General features: G+C 40.8%; 1 protein-coding gene across 1 annotated transcript in view; it reads right to left on the bottom strand.

The window, feature by feature from the left end:
• Positions 1 to 2,162: 2,162 nt before the first annotated feature.
• Positions 2,163 to 17,773, bottom strand: part of CD163 (CD163 molecule) — a 34,003-nt gene continuing 18,392 nt past the window's right edge. Inside the window, exons 7-17 of the mRNA XM_039217571.1 lie at positions 12,828 to 13,142; positions 12,415 to 12,729; positions 11,747 to 11,839; positions 11,351 to 11,665; positions 9,971 to 10,288; positions 8,921 to 9,229; positions 8,525 to 8,560; positions 8,220 to 8,327; positions 6,886 to 6,981; positions 5,896 to 5,948; positions 2,163 to 2,367 (exon numbers count right to left, since the gene is read on the bottom strand). Of these exons, the coding sequence (XP_039073502.1) occupies positions 9,093 to 9,229; positions 9,971 to 10,288; positions 11,351 to 11,665; positions 11,747 to 11,839; positions 12,415 to 12,729; positions 12,828 to 13,142 (1,493 nt within the window). The 3' untranslated portion in view covers positions 2,163 to 2,367; positions 5,896 to 5,948; positions 6,886 to 6,981; ... (1 more) ...; positions 8,525 to 8,560; positions 8,921 to 9,092. The remainder of the gene's footprint in view (positions 2,368 to 5,895; positions 5,949 to 6,885; positions 6,982 to 8,219; positions 8,328 to 8,524; positions 8,561 to 8,920; positions 9,230 to 9,970; positions 10,289 to 11,350; positions 11,666 to 11,746; positions 11,840 to 12,414; positions 12,730 to 12,827; positions 13,143 to 17,773) is intronic.

Raw genomic sequence — 17,773 nt, 5'->3', positions numbered from 1 at the left:
TGAAAAAGAAAACCAAAACTGGAGGCATCATGATTCTAGACTTCAAGCTATATAATAAAGCTGTAGTCATCAAGCCAGTATGGTACTGGCACAAAAACAGACACATAGATCAAAGGAATAGATTAGAAAATCCAGATATGGACCCACACTACATTATCAAATAATCTTCAAAAAAACAGGAAAGAATATCCAAGGAAAAAAGACAGTCTCTTCAGCAAATGGTGCTGTCAAAGCTGGACAGCGAAATGCAGAAGAATAAAACAGGACCACTTTCTCACACGATACACAAAAATAAATTCAAAATGGATGAAAGACCTAAATGTGAGACAAGAAACAATCAAAATCCTAGAGGAGAACACAGGCAGCACCCTCTTTGACCTTGGCCACAGCAACTTTCTACTAGATACGTCACTGAAGACAAGGGAAACAAAAGCAAAAATGAACTATTGGCACTTCATGAAGATAAAAATCTTTCACACAGTGAAGGAAATAATACACAAAACCAAAAGGCAGTCTATGGGATGGGAGAAGATATTTGCAAATTACATGTTTAATGAAGAGTTAGAATCCATAATTTATAAAGAACTCTCCAATTCAATACTCAAAAAACAAATAATTCAATTAAAAATGAGTAGAAGACATGAATAGATATTCCTCCAAAGAAGACATACAGATGACCAACAGACACATGAAAAGATGCTCAACATCACTCATCATCAGAGAAATACTAATCAAAACCACGATGAGGTACCACCGTGCACCCATCCGGATGGCTAAAATTAACAACACAGGAAACAACAGGTGTTGGCAAGGATGTGGAGAAAGGGGAACTTTCTTGCACTGCTGTTGGGAAAGCAAACTGGTGCAGCCGCTCTGGAAAACAGTACCAAGTTTCCTCAAAAAGTTAAAAATAGAACTACCTATGACCCAGCAATTGCACTAATAGGTATTTACCCACATGATACAAAAATATGGATTTGAAAGGGTACACATACCCAAATGTTTATACCAGCATTATTAACAATAGCCAAACTATGAAGAGAGCCCAAGTGTCCATTGACTGATGAATGGATAAAGAAGATGTGGGGGGTGCCTGGGTGGCTCAGTTAAGCGTCCAACTTCACCTCAGGTCATGATCTCACAGCCCATGAGTTTGAGCCCTGCATTGGGCTCTGTGCTAACAGATTAGAGCCTGGAGCCTGCTTTGGGTTCTGTGTCTCCCTCTGTCTCTTCCCTACCCTGCTCTCTCTCTCTCTCTCTTCCTCAAAAATAGATAAACATTAAAAATTTTTTAAAAAAAGATGTGGTAGTTATAGACAATGGAATATTACTCAGCCATCAAAAGGAATGAAATCTTGCCATTTACAATGATGTGGATGGAGCTAGAGTGTATTATGCTAAGTGAAATAAGTCAATAGAGAAAGACAGAGTATGATTTCACTCATATGTGGAATTTAAGAAACAAAACAGGTGAACACATGGGAAGGGGGAGAAAAGAGAGAGGGAAACAAACCATAAAGGACTCTTAACAATAGAGAACAAACTGAGGGTTGATGGCGGGATGAAGGTGGGAGACGGGCTAGATGGGTTATGGGTACTAAGAGGGCACTTGCTGGGGTACCTGGGTGGCTCAGTTGGTGAAGAGTCTGACTTTGGCTCAGGTCATGATCTCATGATTCGTGGGTTCAAGCCCCACATCGGGCTCTGTGCTGACAGTTCGGAGCCTGGAGCCCGGAGCCTGCTTCGGATTCTGTGTCTCCTTCTCTCCTCTGCCCCTCCCCTGTTTGTGCTTTGTCTTTCTCTGTCTCTCAAAAATAATTACATGTTAAAAAACTTAAAAAAAAACAGAAGGGCATTTGCTGTGATGAGCACTGGGTACTGTATATAAGTGATGAGTCACAGAATTCTACTTCTGAAATTAAGATTATACTATATGTTAACTAATTAGAATTTAAATAAAAATTTGGGAAAAATACTAAAGAAAAATTTGTTTTGATTTGGTAATAAGAAAATTATTATTTCAACCAAACTGGAAAAAAGCATAGATTATATGCAAATAGAAACATTTCCAAATGAAAAGACATTACGTTATATTTATCAAACCCCTATAAAGTCAGAAAGCCTACTCAGAAATTCATAAAACCAAGAACAGGAAGACAAACTCAAATCAGCAATATTGCTTTTTATTTCATCCCCTTGACAGTCTTATAAACAGCTTGGAATAGTTACATTCACCAATATAAGTTTTACAAATTCAGCAGCCTTCTTCGGGATACTAGCAGACACAGGACTGTGCTGTCATCTTCGATGGACAGTGGATTCTTGCTCCATTCAATAGTTCAGGTCTTCATCAAGGTGTCTTCAAGGCTGAACGAAAGCCATAAACAGAAAAACTGTTATTTTCCTTTTCATACACACTTGTATGGAATTACATTATAATGTAATATAATGCGTTTTGTTACAGCACACATGCATGTATGCACAAAACACACACACACAAACTCACATGTATTAAACAGCATGCTACCTTCCTGAAAAGAAAACTTAAATACAGTGATCTGCAAAATTCAATGATCTGCACAAAAATTATTTCTTCGGGGCACCTGGGTTGCTCAGTTGGTTAAGGGTCCGACTTCGGCTCAGGTCATGATCTCGTGGTTGAGGGTTCGAGCCCCGCGTCGGGCTCTGTGCTGGCAGCTCAGAGCCTGGAGCCTGTTTCGGATTCTGTCTCCCTCTCTCTCTGACCCTTCCCTGCTCATACTGTCTCTCTCTCTCTCGCAGAAATAAATAAAACATTAAAAAAAATTTTTAACTAAAAAAAGTTTTATTTCTTTTTCATGGAACTATGATAGTACACCAAAACACCATTTCTACAAGCACCCCCACACAATTCTGAAGCAATGACTCAGCAGTGATTACGCTTTAAGAAAAAATAGTTTAATGATTATTCATTACATCAGAATAATATTCCTATGTTCAAGATACTAAGTCAAAAATGATTTGTAAGGGCAACTGGGTGGCTCAGTCAGTTAAGCATCTGACTTCAGCTCAGGTCATGATCTCACGGTTCGTGGGTTCAAGCCCTGCATTGGGCTCTGTGCTGACAGCAAGCTCAGAGCCGGGAGCTGCTTCAGATTCTGTGTCTCCCTCTCTCTGTGACCCTCCCCTGCTCACCCTGTCTCTCTTTCTCAGAAAAAAAAAAAAAAAAAAACCTTAGAAAAAAGTGATTTGTAGTCTTAATTTAATAATGCCATTAGATTTTAATATTTCTCTATACATATATATGTAATCTTATAGATGTAAACATGTTTAATTCTATTTGATAACATGAGCACATAAATGGAATGATATTGCATTTTTGTGGATGATTTTTCCTTTTTTAGTTCATTGCATCATATTTTTCTAGCCACTACTTCACTGTTATTTGCTTTGTTTCCAGGTTTTTGCCACTACTAACAATGCTGTGAAAAGGAATCATTATATGTGAGTTCTTACACACCAGTGCTTTATCTGTATGGATGAAATTCTCAGGGGGAGAGGTTCTGTATGAAAGGATGTGAAGCACTTAAAAATGCTTAGGAGACATTTTTCGGATTGCTGCCACACCTCTCATTTCCAACAGTGATGTCTGAAATTTTCTCTGTGTTCCCACCAGCAATATTGGCACTGTTTTAAATTTTTGGTGGTCTGTTTTATATAAAGCAATATCTCAGTGTTAATTGTAATTTGAACTGCCCAGACATGCCCAGACTGGTGAATTAGGGAGTTTATAAATATTGAGTTTTCATTTCCAATTTATTTTCTGAGAGTTGTGTTTTCATAGCTTTACCCAGTGATCTATCACATGCTATCCTTTAACAATTGTTAAGATATATGTAGATAGATAGATAGATGGATAGATAGAGAGAGAGAGAGAGAGAGAGAGAGAGAGAGATGCATACATATACAGTAAAACCTTGGTTTGCAAGCACAATTCATTCTGGAAACATGCTTGGAATCCAAAGCACTCTTTTATCAAAGTAAATTTCATGAACCATTGTGATCAGGTGACTTTCAGCGTCAGGTACTACTCATATTGCAAGACATTGCTTGTTTATCAAGTTTAAACTGGTTAGAAATGTTTGCTTGTCTTGCGGAACACTTGCAGACCAAGTTACTTGCAATCCAAGGTTTTACTGTATATATATTTATCCTTTTCATGCTGTTTTTAATTTATTAGTTTCTGTGTGTATATATGTATATAGATGATTTAACACTTTACATTCACATACTTTTTTAAAAATTTTTTTTAATGTTTTATTTATTTCTAGGAGAGAGAGAGAGAGACAGCGTGAGCAGGGGAGGGTCAGAGAGAGAGGGAGTCACAGACTCTGAAACAGGCTCCAGGCTCCGAGCTGGCAGTCAGCACAGAGCCCGACGTGGGGCTCGAACCCACAACCGCGAGATCATGACCTAAGCGAAAGTCGGACGCTTAACGACTAAGCCACCCAGGCACCCCTACATTCACATACTTTTAAGAGTTCCAACTTTAGGGGCACCTGGATGGCTCCATCGGTTGAGCTTCTGACTTCAGCTCAGGTCTTGATCTCACGGTTCATTGGTTCGAGCCCTGCATTGGGCTCTGTGCTAATAGTTCAGAGCCTGGAGCCTGCTTCGAATTCTGTGTCTCCCTCTCTGTTCCTTCCCCACTCACAGTCTGTCTCTCTCTCTCTCTCTCAAAAATAAATAAACATTAAAAATTTTAAAAAGAGTTCCTACTTTAATCCTATGTCTCAATCTGTATTTATTTGCACAGCCCCCCATACTTTTGCTATATATCATTTCTAAATGTATAGTCCTCTCCAAATTGTTTTTTTAAAGATAGAAAATATATCTACTATCTCATTTCACTGCTTTTCTTTTTCATGTATAACTGAACAAATTTCTTGTCTATTCACTGTTTTCTCTTGTTATGCTTTCTGCATGAAAACAAATTACAAAATGTCAACTTGATCGCCTCTTGCCCCAGCTTAATCTTTCAAAGCTCCCTGCCTCCCTGCCAGGAGCAGATAAAGCCATCCTTTATAGGGCTCTGTGCAACCTTTCTGCTTAGACTCTTACCACTTTCTCTCTCACGTAGACTGCAAGATTTGCATTAAATAATCATGTCGTTGTCAAAGTGTCTTTTAGCTATGTGTCTTCAGCGCTCAGAACACCATTTGTCACCAAAAATACGTTCAACAATTATGTTTTTAAAGATTTTTATTTTTAAGTAATCTCTACACCCAGTGTGGGGCTAGAACTAACAACCCTGAGATCAAGAGTCGCATGCTCTACCAACTGAGCCAGCCATGTGCCCCTGTTCAATACATATTTTTTGAAAGAAAACCTTCTGATCATCTCCCAAAGATGTGGTTCTTTACTATACCTCCATATTTTGTACTAAAGTTGCCCTAAACTTGTCTATCTTTCAATCTTCCGATATTTCCCTTGAGTATCACATCTTCTTCAGAATCTCAAACTTTCTCAGAAAAACTTTCTATCTTCTTATGGGCACCTTACACTACCTTTACCATAACATGCATTATACAAGTGTTGACATAAGTCTTTTCTCTTTCTCCAAATGACCCTTATAATATCTTGAAAAGATTTATTTGTACTAATTTAGCTAGTTTCTCCTCAGCTCTATGATGCACCATTGTTATTGCTTAGAATATATAACTAAGAGTTGGACAAGACTCACATCTATAAAGAGCTGTTATATATTCTAAGGTGGAAATACATACATACATAAACATATGTTAATATATGTGGAAATATGTGTATGTACATTCTTTTTTTTCTAATACCAGAGGAGTTTCCAACTTGCAAAAAAATGTACCTGTTTTGAACATTGAATAAATTCTCCTCACTCACCTCCCTCGGTTATAATTCCTCTTTTCCTTTTCAGTGGACCTCGGAATGGTCTTCTTTTTCATCCAGAAACAGGAAGAGATTTAGACACAGAAATTAGCCCACCATCACTAAAATCATCTGACTCACTGGGATCTTCTGAAAGGAAGAAAATCACTACTGGGAAATAAATTAGACCTCCCCTCAAGTGCCTTAGAAGCTCTTTGAATGTCTAAACACATTGCCCACAATTAGGAAGGTGACCAAGTGTGATTTAGGGGACACAGAAAGTCTTTCCTGGGCCTCGTATATGTTCTACTGAATAGCTGCAGCAAATACCAAGGCTCTGAGATTGAAGACGTGAGGCGGACCCTTGTCAGAAGGTAAGGAATACTGAGAAGGTGCTGAGCATTCGTGGAGGAAGTGGGTATTGGGAGATTCCTTCCAACCCAGCAGAATCCTGCTGCCCAGAGGCAGCATTTGTGCATTGTCACTAAGCAGAAGCTGGAGGACAAAGAAAGAAGAATCAGGTAAGGGGAAATAAGAGTAATCCTGTGAATAGTGATGGTTTCTATGGGATAAAGGTATAGAAAATTTAAGCTTTCAGAATTTAGGGGAGATACATAATAAATATCGAGTTAGAGAAAGGAAAGCAGCAGGAGGTAAGAATGCAAGAAACAGTGAAAGAGATGGGAAGAGTGAAACCACCCTTCAGAAGATTAATTTCTGTTTCCAGAAAATGAGGCCCAAGTCATAAGATGCTCCTTGCATGGTCCCCTGTCCCTCCATCAGACATAATCATAGACCTTGAAGCCAGATCGCATGGTTGCAGTTCTTATGTTTTCGAAGAATAATGTGTCATGCACTCCTGCCATTCTTCCTTATGTGCATCATAAACTTCCTATGCCATGGCTGAGATTTCTCTCCACTGCTGTGCATAGTGAGATGCCTCCACTGTAACTGCAGCTACCTGTCTGGACCCCAGGGCTACAGGCCCTCAAAGACCCCACAGACCTGAGGCAGTCAGCACGTCCAGATCATCTGCTTTCAGGCAAGAATTCATCTCCCGGTATTGAACTTGGTGGACGGAATTCTCTCCTCTCAAGGAAACTGACAACAGAGGTCTTAGGTTAGGGATTAGCTCATAATAAAAGTCGCCCTCCCTACCAGCGCTTTTCCCCAGCTGTGCAAACATACTGAATCTTTATCCACGCCCTTGTCTTGTTTCCATCCCTTCTACCATCAGGTTTTCCCTAATGAGGCCACAGACTAAAATCAACAGGAGGAGGAGAAACCTCCCCTATTGCCATCACCTGACTTTCCAGTTTCTTCTCCCAAGGGAGGCAGCGGTCTTCTCTAAATCATCAGAGCTCTTAACAAAAAATCCCTCTAAAATCTCCCCTCTCCTCTCCATTCTTACCAAAGTTCCTTTCATCTTCCATCTCAACAATTTTGAAATAACGTGGTCTTCCTTCAAGCCCTCATACAGCCTGTCATCGAACAGAACTTTCTAAAAAAAACAGCTTGACTATTTCACACACCCCCACACCCATAATATTCTTTGACTATTAACCTTCTTACCATGGAGTATATGACTTCCTCCTTTGTTCCCCTTCCTTCTATAGCCTTACCAGCAGCTTCTCTCCTGTGACTCAACTTTTACTTCCCCTCAGAAAGTCATCCTTTTAAGCTTCTCCACACTTGTACATATTTTTTCCCTTTCCCTATAAAGCACCTTACCCAGTTCTTTGAACTTGATTTTCAGAATGAGCCTCCTAGAAGCCTCTAATTCTCCCCTGACCCCTCCTGTTAATTACTGTCTTCTCAAGCTACTTTTTTCCTTATTGATCTTAGTATGCAATACTACATTGCACCTTATTTGTTTGCTTGCATGTCTCTTCCACTAGACTTGAAATGTCATGAAGACAAAAACACTTGACTATCAATATCTGTATCTTCAGAGCCTAGCACATTACTTAACTGAACAGTAAAATTCGTAGTAAGTACATAGTATGAGCAAATACGTATTTGGGCAAGAAAGAATTCCTCCTAAACCATATAACCATATTCATTCCAAACTATCAATTCTATAATGTCCCAATTAGCATGGCAGATAGAGGACAGAAGTCCTCAAACAGCCAAAACCCCTTTCTCCTCTGAAATCTTGTTCCTTCTTTTTGAGAAACTGCTTCAATCTCTTCCAGATTCCATCCTTTTGGCTGTTTGATACTTGAGTCGATATGCATATCCTTGTGTCCAAGGTGTATGTATACTGAGATAATATGCATTTTATCCCAAGAACCTTCGATCCCATAGAGATATTAGAAAGACCATACTTAGGCCGATACCTGTGAGCCGCTGTCTCTGTCTTCGTTTCTGGATCCACAAGAGGAGAGCAACTAGAACAGCCGACAGAATGAGGCCAAGGATCCCAAATACAATGAGGGGTGAGTGACCTAAGAGCAAGGAAGTACCACAAGAGATGATAATGTCTTAGCTGAAAGACCTAGATCCCGCATACCATCCTTCTCAACAGAGATTGCCGAAGTACATTTCAGATCCTCAGGGCTACTTCTGACCTAAAGTCTCTTGACAGAAAAGATTCTAAATAACACAGACAATTGGACCCATGCTCATAAACCCCATGATATACCTGCAGCAGTAGATGATCTCTGGGCCACGGCAATTTCTGTTGGAGAAAAGAGAAGAAGACTCAATTTGGGGAGTAATACGTAGAACAGATATTTCTATTTCCTATGTGAGCCTCTGATGCCTCTCAACCAAGTAAATTATTCCTTCCACCTAAAACCAGGGTCCCCTTGTCTTCATTCTTTTTGTACAGAGATACATATAACTTTTATGCTTTTCCTTGGTGAAGCCAACATACAACCACAAAGGTTTTCATCATTCTTTTAGCTTGGAAATACCGTGATTTTCTTCTTACTAGATTCCCTGTGTTGATGTGTCTAGTCTTTGCACAATGCACATCCCTGCCCACCCCTATGTGCTGCCAGGGATTCCAAACTTATCCCCGGCTCCAGGGACTCACCTGAACACCTCACGGCGGCATCTTCTTTGTGCCCACAGTCACTGTGCCCCCAGGCTCTGGCAGGACAATCCCACAAGGAAGATTCATTTCCTTTGCACTTCACTTCATTGAGCCATATGGGTCCAGTCCCCTGACCGCATGCTGCCTCTTTTAGTGCCTCTAAAGCTGGGCCTCAGCCCAGCTGTCGACACACCACCTGTGCATCTTCAAGGTCCCAGGAGTCATCACACACCGTCCCCCAAGAACCTCCATGCCAGAGCTCCACACGTCCAGAACAATTAGAGCTTCCTTCTTGCAGTCTTATCTTGTCTGAAAAGTCAAAGCCACCTAGATCATTTCTGAGAACATAAAAACTTTGAAGAGGTCACAGGGGAAAAGAGAGGTTTAGAATTCTTTTTAAATCTCCATTTTAATACTTTGTTTCTTTAACGTGCATTTAAAAATATATTTTAACAAACCTATTGTTTTGGAGAACAGGAGTCGTTTCAACAAACTGGGTGTATTTCATGTTGGAGGTAAGAACACGCACGTGAAATCAACAAGAGGAGAAATGTGAAAATTGGGAAATGTGAAATCAACAAAACTAACAATGTTAGTTTCTCTCAAGGAGAAAGGGGTTTAGGAGAGTGTCGGGTCCATTAAAAAAACTCTTCCAGTTTAAGTGGATGGAGATGGCAAAACACCTCAGGACTGATCTTTCTGATAGCTTCCTTTCTTATGTTAGTAGAACAAGATAATATTTGAAAGAAAAGTGGGAAAGGGAGGGTCGACTGTTCAAGAGTCAAATACTGAATTATATATTCTGGGCTCCTCATTCGTTCTCAGAGAAAGCAATCGAATAAACTTTCAAGAAGGCCATGGGGCGTGTCATACTTTTTGGGAAATTTCTCACCGATCCTGAATACCTATAGGCCAAATGAAATGAAACCAATTACACCATCCACCTAGAACTGGTACCAGAGGTTATTCACTCACGCCTACTTAATGAGATCCGAAGGTGACAGTGGGATTTCCAAAACAGAGTTTTCCTCGAGGCTGGCGGATACTCACTAGAACACGTGATCCAGGTCTCCTCTGAAGGGCTGGCCAGTGTCTGTTTCCATGGAGAGGATGGGCACTGCCATAACGTGTCAGGTCCCTTCGGACACTGGACGTTGTCCACCCACATGTGCCTGGGCGACGTGTCCAAAGGTGCAGGGCTGATGGTGCCTTTGTCCGCACAGCCCAGCTGCCTGCACACCACGGCCACGGTGGTTGGAGACATATTACTCTTGCCAACGCTGCCCCAAGCTCCATTGTAAAAAACTTCCAGACGCCCAGCACAGGTGTCTCTGCTGGTTTCATCCATTAGTCTCAGGGACATGAACTCTGGGGTGAAATACAGAGTTAGTACTTTCACGTTTTCTCTGAAGACTCAGAGGACTCCCTTCCTTTACTCTAAGGTGAAAACGGTTTTAAAAATAGGTATGAAATGTCAATTACTAGTAATTCTTTAGTAACCTCTGGATGACTTAGTAGACTTTGGTAAAATATAGTATTTTCTATACTAAATACAATACCGTTCTGTATATAGCTTACGGTTTTTCTCTTATGGAATTTTGTACTTAAGCAACTCTTTAGAATGCTGCCGATGATTCTAAATTGATTTCTAAGTCTTACGCAAGGACTCAGCGACTTTTATATCAGTTACATAGTTTGGATTCATCTCCCTAAATGACTGCAGTTTTAGCCCGAAGACCTGATTCTTTTTTTTTTTTTTTTTTTTTTTGCAGCTCTCTTGGTAGTTACATTTTAGGGAGACACGCAGACACTACAGCCCGTGTTGTGTACATTACCTTAAAGTGGAATATTTCCTTTTCTGACTCTTCACAGTTGGCCGTGTCTGTCCTCTCCCAGGTTATGTCATTAAGCGCGTATAGGATTTTTCACTTCCCTAAGTGAGTCATAGTTCTGTTTTTCCGAACATATGACAACTGACTACACTTTCCTGTCTCACAGTAGTTTCTAAAGCTTGCCATGCATACACAATAAAGACAGTGGACCTTTATGATTGATACCTTTGGCTCCTCTGACAGGTAAATTTCATTTGTCTATCATGCAAAATGATTTAGGTGCAGTAATTATCTTTTGCTCTGCAGTATGTAGTGCGGGAGGTATTTCCTCCTGTCCTTTTTAATCTACTTCTTTAGACAGTGATTGGAAGGTCCACCTATATTTATAAAAGGACTCCTCGGTAACAGTTTTGTGGTCATGTTCGTGATGGGCATGCTTGGTTCTGTATTTTTTTCTTTCTGAGGTTATACTCCCTTGCTTCTAAACCTGCTTTTCGGGGAATTCTCTCAGATTAATGTCCCTCACTACACTTTGCTTCTGCGCCTCCCCCCATCCTTTCTTATGTAATTGTGACCAGAGCTTATGTGCCGAACTTACCGGAGCAGATAACTCCTGCATCTTCCTTATGCCTGCAGTTGTGCCTTCCCCAGCCGTGTGAATGGCATTGCCAAATGTGGGATTCTTTTCCATTACAGTTCACCTCGTCCAGCAAGATGGGGCCCGTTCCTTCCCCAAAATGGGCAGACCCAGTTGCATTGATGGCCACCCCACAGCCCAGCTGTTTGCACACCACGTGGGCATCACTGAGGTCCCAGCTGTCATCACAGATAGTGCCCCAGGAGCCCTCGTGGTAGATCTCTATTCTCCCAGCACAGCGACCGCCTCCATTTACCAGGCGAAGCTGGCCACTCCCTGGAGAGAGAAAATAACATATTAATAAAACACATTCTTAAGGATTGAGATCGTTTTTGTAGATTGGTCACTGCTCCTCACCTATGCAAGCAACAGCACTTGGTTCTGGAAGGGTAGATCTCGTGGGGACCGGAGATGATGAATTGCACGGGGAGAGTGTCTGACTCTGATTTCCTGCAAATGCCAAACTGTTCAGTTATACAAGATACAGAAAGTTAGGGTGAGGAAGGGAGACGATAGATGAGCTGAGAACAAACAGGAAGGTGGTGGATCAACCAGGGTGGGAATGCATCGGGTGCTTTGCAAAGAGCCAGCACATGGTAAACACTAGATAATTAGGAAGTCTATGAAAATTAAGTTTACTTTCCTTCTAAAAACACAGGAGAGGGGTGCCTGGGGGGCTCAGTCAGTTACGCATCCGACTTCCACTCAGGTCCTCATCTCACCATTCATGAGTTCGAGCCCAGCATCAGACTCTGTGCCAACAGCTCAGAGCCTGGAGCCTGCTCCTTATTCTGTGTCTCCTTATCATGATCTCTCTCTCTCTCTCTCTCTCTCAAAAATACAATAAAAACATAAAAAATATATTTTTTAAAAGACACAGGAGATTAATATTCTGACACACTTCCCCCAATCCCTTAAATAGATCATGCCCTGTTATTTTTGTTCTTTTTCCCTACAGGGACACCCGCCTCTAAGGCACACCCCCATGGGAAAGGCTCATCACTGGCTGTCCTTCGTCTTCATACCTGAGCAGATTACAGAGGCCACTTGCCCAGCAGAACAGAGCGAGGCACCCAGAGCAGTTACAGGACAATCTCCCATGTGCTGCTCGGTCCCCGTGCAGTGAAACATGTGCCTCCAGATTTGACCACTTCCTTTCCCAAAATGTGCTCCTCCTGGGGTAGAAAGGGCAACTCCACATTTGAGCTGCTGGCAAAAAACGTGGGCGTCTTCCATGTCCCAGTGAGAGTTGCAGAGGGATCCCCAGGTCCCAAGTATCTTGAGCTCCACTCTTCCCTCACACGGGGACTTGCCATTCACCACGCGGATCTCCGTGTATCCTGGAAGGAGACAGGGCTTTTAAAAAGATGTCTGTGATGACCTCCTCCCACCCCCTTGGCAGGATGGGAACAAATTGAACACGTTCTCTGGGTCTCACTTGAGCAGACTACTCCGACATCCCTACTGTGGCCGCAAGTCCCATCCGGACGGGGGGCTACTGAGCAGAGTGAAAGATGGGATTCGTGTCCCTCACACTGGAATTCTTCGGCCCAGATCTGGCCTTTGCCTTCTCCAAAGTGAGCTCCCCCTAAGATAGAGATGACTGTGCCACACTGTAATTCTCTGCACAGCACACCGGCAGCTTCCAGAGAGAAGTCGGAATCACAGACAGTGCCCCACGTGTCACCATGTTTCACTTCAACACGACCGGAGCAGGGAATGTCCCCTCCAACTAGTCGGGGTTCCCTGTGGGCTGAAAAATAATAATATTTCAGTGAGAAATGGCATGATTCCCAGACTTTCCTTCACGATGGAGTTGGAAAGGGGAGGCCAGGGTGTTTAATGATTTTCCACACTTGTTCCCCTTGGCTTTTCTGCCTACAGTTGGGCATAGCGAATTCTAGATCTCCCCATTCCTCATTGGACCAATGCATCTGAGAGAGTTTTTAGAACTTCATTTCCTGGAATCAAGCATTCCTAGAAGCATGATAGCCCTCTCCTTTCAATATTTTGTGTACATTATTCATAACACTGGAGACCACAGCCAGCATGCATCTTCTTTTTGTATTTTTTAGCCATATACTCAATTCTCTACCCACGGCAATCTGGTGCTGGCCTGATCTTTTTGAATGGTTCTATATAAAGCATTGCAATGTACTTCCTGTTTGAAACTGATCGTGGGATTTCTTCTTCCCTTTGCTATATGTTACACTTGACACATGAGATTCTCTTTTCTCCTATTTTCTCTTCTTTCCTGTCTGACACACTTTATCAGAACCTTTCATGCATTCCCTGACCAAGGGAGGTCTATCCTTGACTCTTTCACTTTCTCTTAACTGCCAATAAATATGTTTTCATCTATATGTTTGTCTTTAAATTTATATTCATAAACATATCTTCTTGAACATCAGAACATAATGTGTTCAAAATTGAATGAATTCTTGTACTGACAGGACCACAGTATTCTTTGCTTAATTAGTGCTATTCAGACCAAATTAGAATCACCGAAGGGGTGCCTGGGTGGCTCATTCAGTTAAGCATCTGACTCTTGATTTCAGCTCAGGTCATGATCAGATTCATACCTGTTGCCCAAGCCTTAAAGAAGCCTGCACATACCATCCTTCTGTGCATGAATCTGATCCTTCAGATCAGGTTCATGAGTTCATGCCCAGTGTTGAGCCTGCTTGGGATTCTCTGTCTCCCTCTCTCTCTGCCCCAACCCACTCACTCTCTCTAAAAAAAGCAATAAATAAACTTAAAAAAATCACCTAAAATCCAACCACTTTTTAAAAATCTCATTTATCTCATAAATAATGATAAAAATATTAGTATTGAACATTAAATGAGAGCCTATTTTATACATAGCACTTCACAAGTACTGAACAAACGCCACTCCATATAATCCTAAAGGATTAATCCCTAAGGATATAATTATTAATATTATCCCATTATAGACAAAATAACTGAAACAGAGAGGTGTAGTAATTTGTGACGGTCACATAAGGAGTTAGTGAAGAGTTTAAAGGGTTTTGAAGCCAGACATATGTTCCGGAGCCTAGAATCTGGACCCTCACAGTACACTGCACACGGGGAAAATCATCGAGGTCTGTCGGACCTTCACATCAGTAGCTCCTGCTTTAATGTAATTTGTCATCATGTCACGTAGACCTTTGCAATGGCTTCCTAAGTCATCTCCTTGCTTCTGAGCCTCTTTCTAAAACATTTATGCCATCAGAGATGTGTTATAACATTTCAACTATTTTCACATGATTTCTTTGTCTTCAAGGCAATTCGATGTTTCTTTACTCTTTACACAATAGTTTATCCTTTCAACAAATAGTATTAAGTACCTACAATGTTTTAGGCACTGGTGTGGGCTAAAAAGTCTGTCACAGTTCAGTCCACCAGTGAAAATAGATACTACACTACTACTATGGCGACGACAACTACTACTAATCATAACTATAGCAGTTAATGTGTACTGATCACTTGCTGGGTAATTCTTGTGAAGTGGGTATCACTATTACTATCACTTTTCATTAGAGGAAACTGAAGCATAGAGAGCTTTCATAGACTCTCTAATGTCACCCATCCATTAAAATTAAAGAGAGATGATAAACGCGAATTTCTTAGCAAACGTTAAAATACTTTGTGATGTCACTTTGAAGGCTTTCATATCTCTTACTCCATCAATCATACCTGTTGCCCCAGCCTTAAAGAAGCCTGCATATGCCATCCTTCTGTGCCTCTGCCGAAATGTTTCTCTCTATTTATGTTTCCCAACCTGTGTACCTGGGAAAAGGCTACTTCTTTTCAAGGCTGCTCAGTTTCTGATGGATCGCCTCTCCCCCAAGAAAGCACGGTTTAGCAGAAGATATACGTGTTCATATAATGATGAGTCCCAAACTAAAACTATACGTTAGTACAAAACTAACAAATGAAGGTGTCATTGGCTCTGTTTGGGGCTTTGTAGGAAAACCACAGGGAGAGCCATAAATCAGAACTGAGTTTTGAAATAAAGAGATGTGTAATTTGCCAGGTAAACAATGTGTGAATCTGCAGCTAAAGGAAACAGTCATGAAATAGCACAGCGCAACTGAGGAATTATGAATAATTCAGCACGAATGGGAGTTAAAACGTAGAGAAAAGATATCCCAGAAAGTAAGGTAAAGAAATGGAGCTCAGATTTTAAGGATACTCTTTGCCAAGTTGAGGAGTCCTATCATCAAGGCAAGTAAGAGTTTCTTTTAGCACACTCAAAGATGATTCAAAGTATTTGGGAGATACGAACTATTCCCCTTAATTTATTTTTTAAAGAAAGAAAGTGCATTTGAAATGGGACCTTCTAGAGGGCATACTTGTTTTAGAAATGGCTGCCGTCAAGGTCACTAATTCTTGTGACCCCTTGACATTACCCTTAGCATGACACCGATATCCCATCAGCACTTGCCAATTTCCTAAATTGTTTCCAATCTGACTATGCTCTGTATTGTAACAGTTTATATAAAGCACCGCAGTGTGTTAAAATGTCATCGCTGACCTATTACATCCGTACAAAGCAAGTTTCTATCCAAATGTGAGTGGAAGAATCCATTGCTCTCTAAACACAGCTCCAAGTCTAAAGCAAATAATGCTTCTCCACCACAAAGAATGAAAGATTCGGGGCGCCTGGGTGGCTCAGTCGGTTACGTGTCCGACTTCGCCTCAGGTCATGATCTCACAGTTCTTGGGTTCCAGCCCTGCCTTGGGCTCTGTGCTGAACGCTTGCTCAGAGCCTGAAGGCTGCTTTGGATTCTGTGTCTCCTTCTCTCTCTGCCCCTCCCCCGCTCACACTCTGTCTCTCAAAAATAAATAAATGCAAAAAAATGAAAAAAAAAACATTTAAAACAACAACAGCAGCAACAACAAAAAGAACTAAAGACTCTTGCGTTGAGTCCTTAATGCGGTCTTGTTAAATCATTATCTGAGAATGAACTTCCTCTAAGATACCATTAGCTAGTATTCATTTGACCTCATTCCACTTTTGGACAGACCTAAACCTTTAAATAAAACCAGCTTCCTAGACGGAGCCCAATTCAGCTTTCTCATGACCTCTTGCCCTCTTACCTGATCCATCTGGACAAAATAAAATAACAGCCAGGGCAAAAACAAACTCCCCAAAATGAAACGAAACCAAACAATGTTCTCTTTCATGGTGAAAACTTGCTAAGCACTTGGAAAACAAGTCCCCTCTATAAATAGCCTCGTGTTTCCTTTATCCTAAAACCTTTGAATCCTGGGTAAAGGGAAATTCTTCCATGCTGAAATGACTTGGAGATTCCCTTCTAGCTTTTTTCCCCATAATCTGTTGGGAATACGTTAATCTGCACCATGAGCTGGCTTCCTTGTATCATTTATCTGCATACAAGGTTAGAATGTTCAAGATTCACTCCTTTAAGAGATTTCTTTCCTGCTAAACCCATGATTGCATTTTAACATAAAAGCCATTAACTGGATTTCTGTGCCTGGATTTAGCTTCTTTGATCAATAATTTAAACTTCCCCTGGCATAAGTAAGTAAATCTGTAATCAAATGAAGACATGAAGAACAAATATAAGAATTTGTTCAATACTTCCTTTTGTGTAATAATAGATAAAATACACACTACGATTTAAAGATGCATTAATACATTTTAATCATTTATTCCTTTCCAGACTCTGAAGAAGTATAAATCACTCTAGTATCAAAACTATTTCTCAAACCTTAGCAAAATATAGCACAGTCACAGCTGTCAGCATCATAGAATGTTTAGGATTCAGTCATTTTGTAGCAAAATTTCTTAGACCTGTTTGTGACTGGTCTGTCTAAACTACGAATCAGAGATAAATTGTTGTGCTATCTTTCTAGTCTTCCCACTCTGTTGAGTTCTTTGGCCCTTTTCAGCCCTGAAGCCCTGTGCTCTATGAAACTAAGAACTCTTAAAAATTTAAACAGATAATGGAATTTGTAGTTTGAACTTGGCAGGCAGGGAGATAGTATTTCCATCATTTTCCCCCTGGGAATCTTCTGGAAGTATCAAGAAATGAAGACACAAAATTACATATTCTATTTCTAGCAAAACAAGAAGAGAACTAAAGACCTATGCCCCTGTCAGTACAAGAGCTTCCAAAAGCTACATAATTATAACAAAAGAGTTAACAAAAAAAAAAAAAAAAAAAAAGCAGAGAACACAGCTGGCACCAAGATAAAAAAAGTTCTGTAAACAAAGAGGTCCGCCTTACACTGCCAATTTATCACACTGCAGGATTTTTTTTTTAAATTATTGTTTTTTACAATAGAACTCCCCTATGACCCAGCAATAGCACTGCTAGGAATTTACTCAAGGGATACAGAAATGCTGATGCA

This window comes from Hyaena hyaena, unplaced genomic scaffold, assembly GCF_003009895.1.
Source record: "Hyaena hyaena isolate Hyena2069 unplaced genomic scaffold, ASM300989v1 scaffold_700, whole genome shotgun sequence".
Classification (NCBI taxonomy): Eukaryota; Metazoa; Chordata; class Mammalia; order Carnivora; family Hyaenidae; genus Hyaena; species Hyaena hyaena.
Note: the sequence above shows the minus strand (reverse complement) of the source record. Positions and strands in the feature narration are given on the sequence as shown.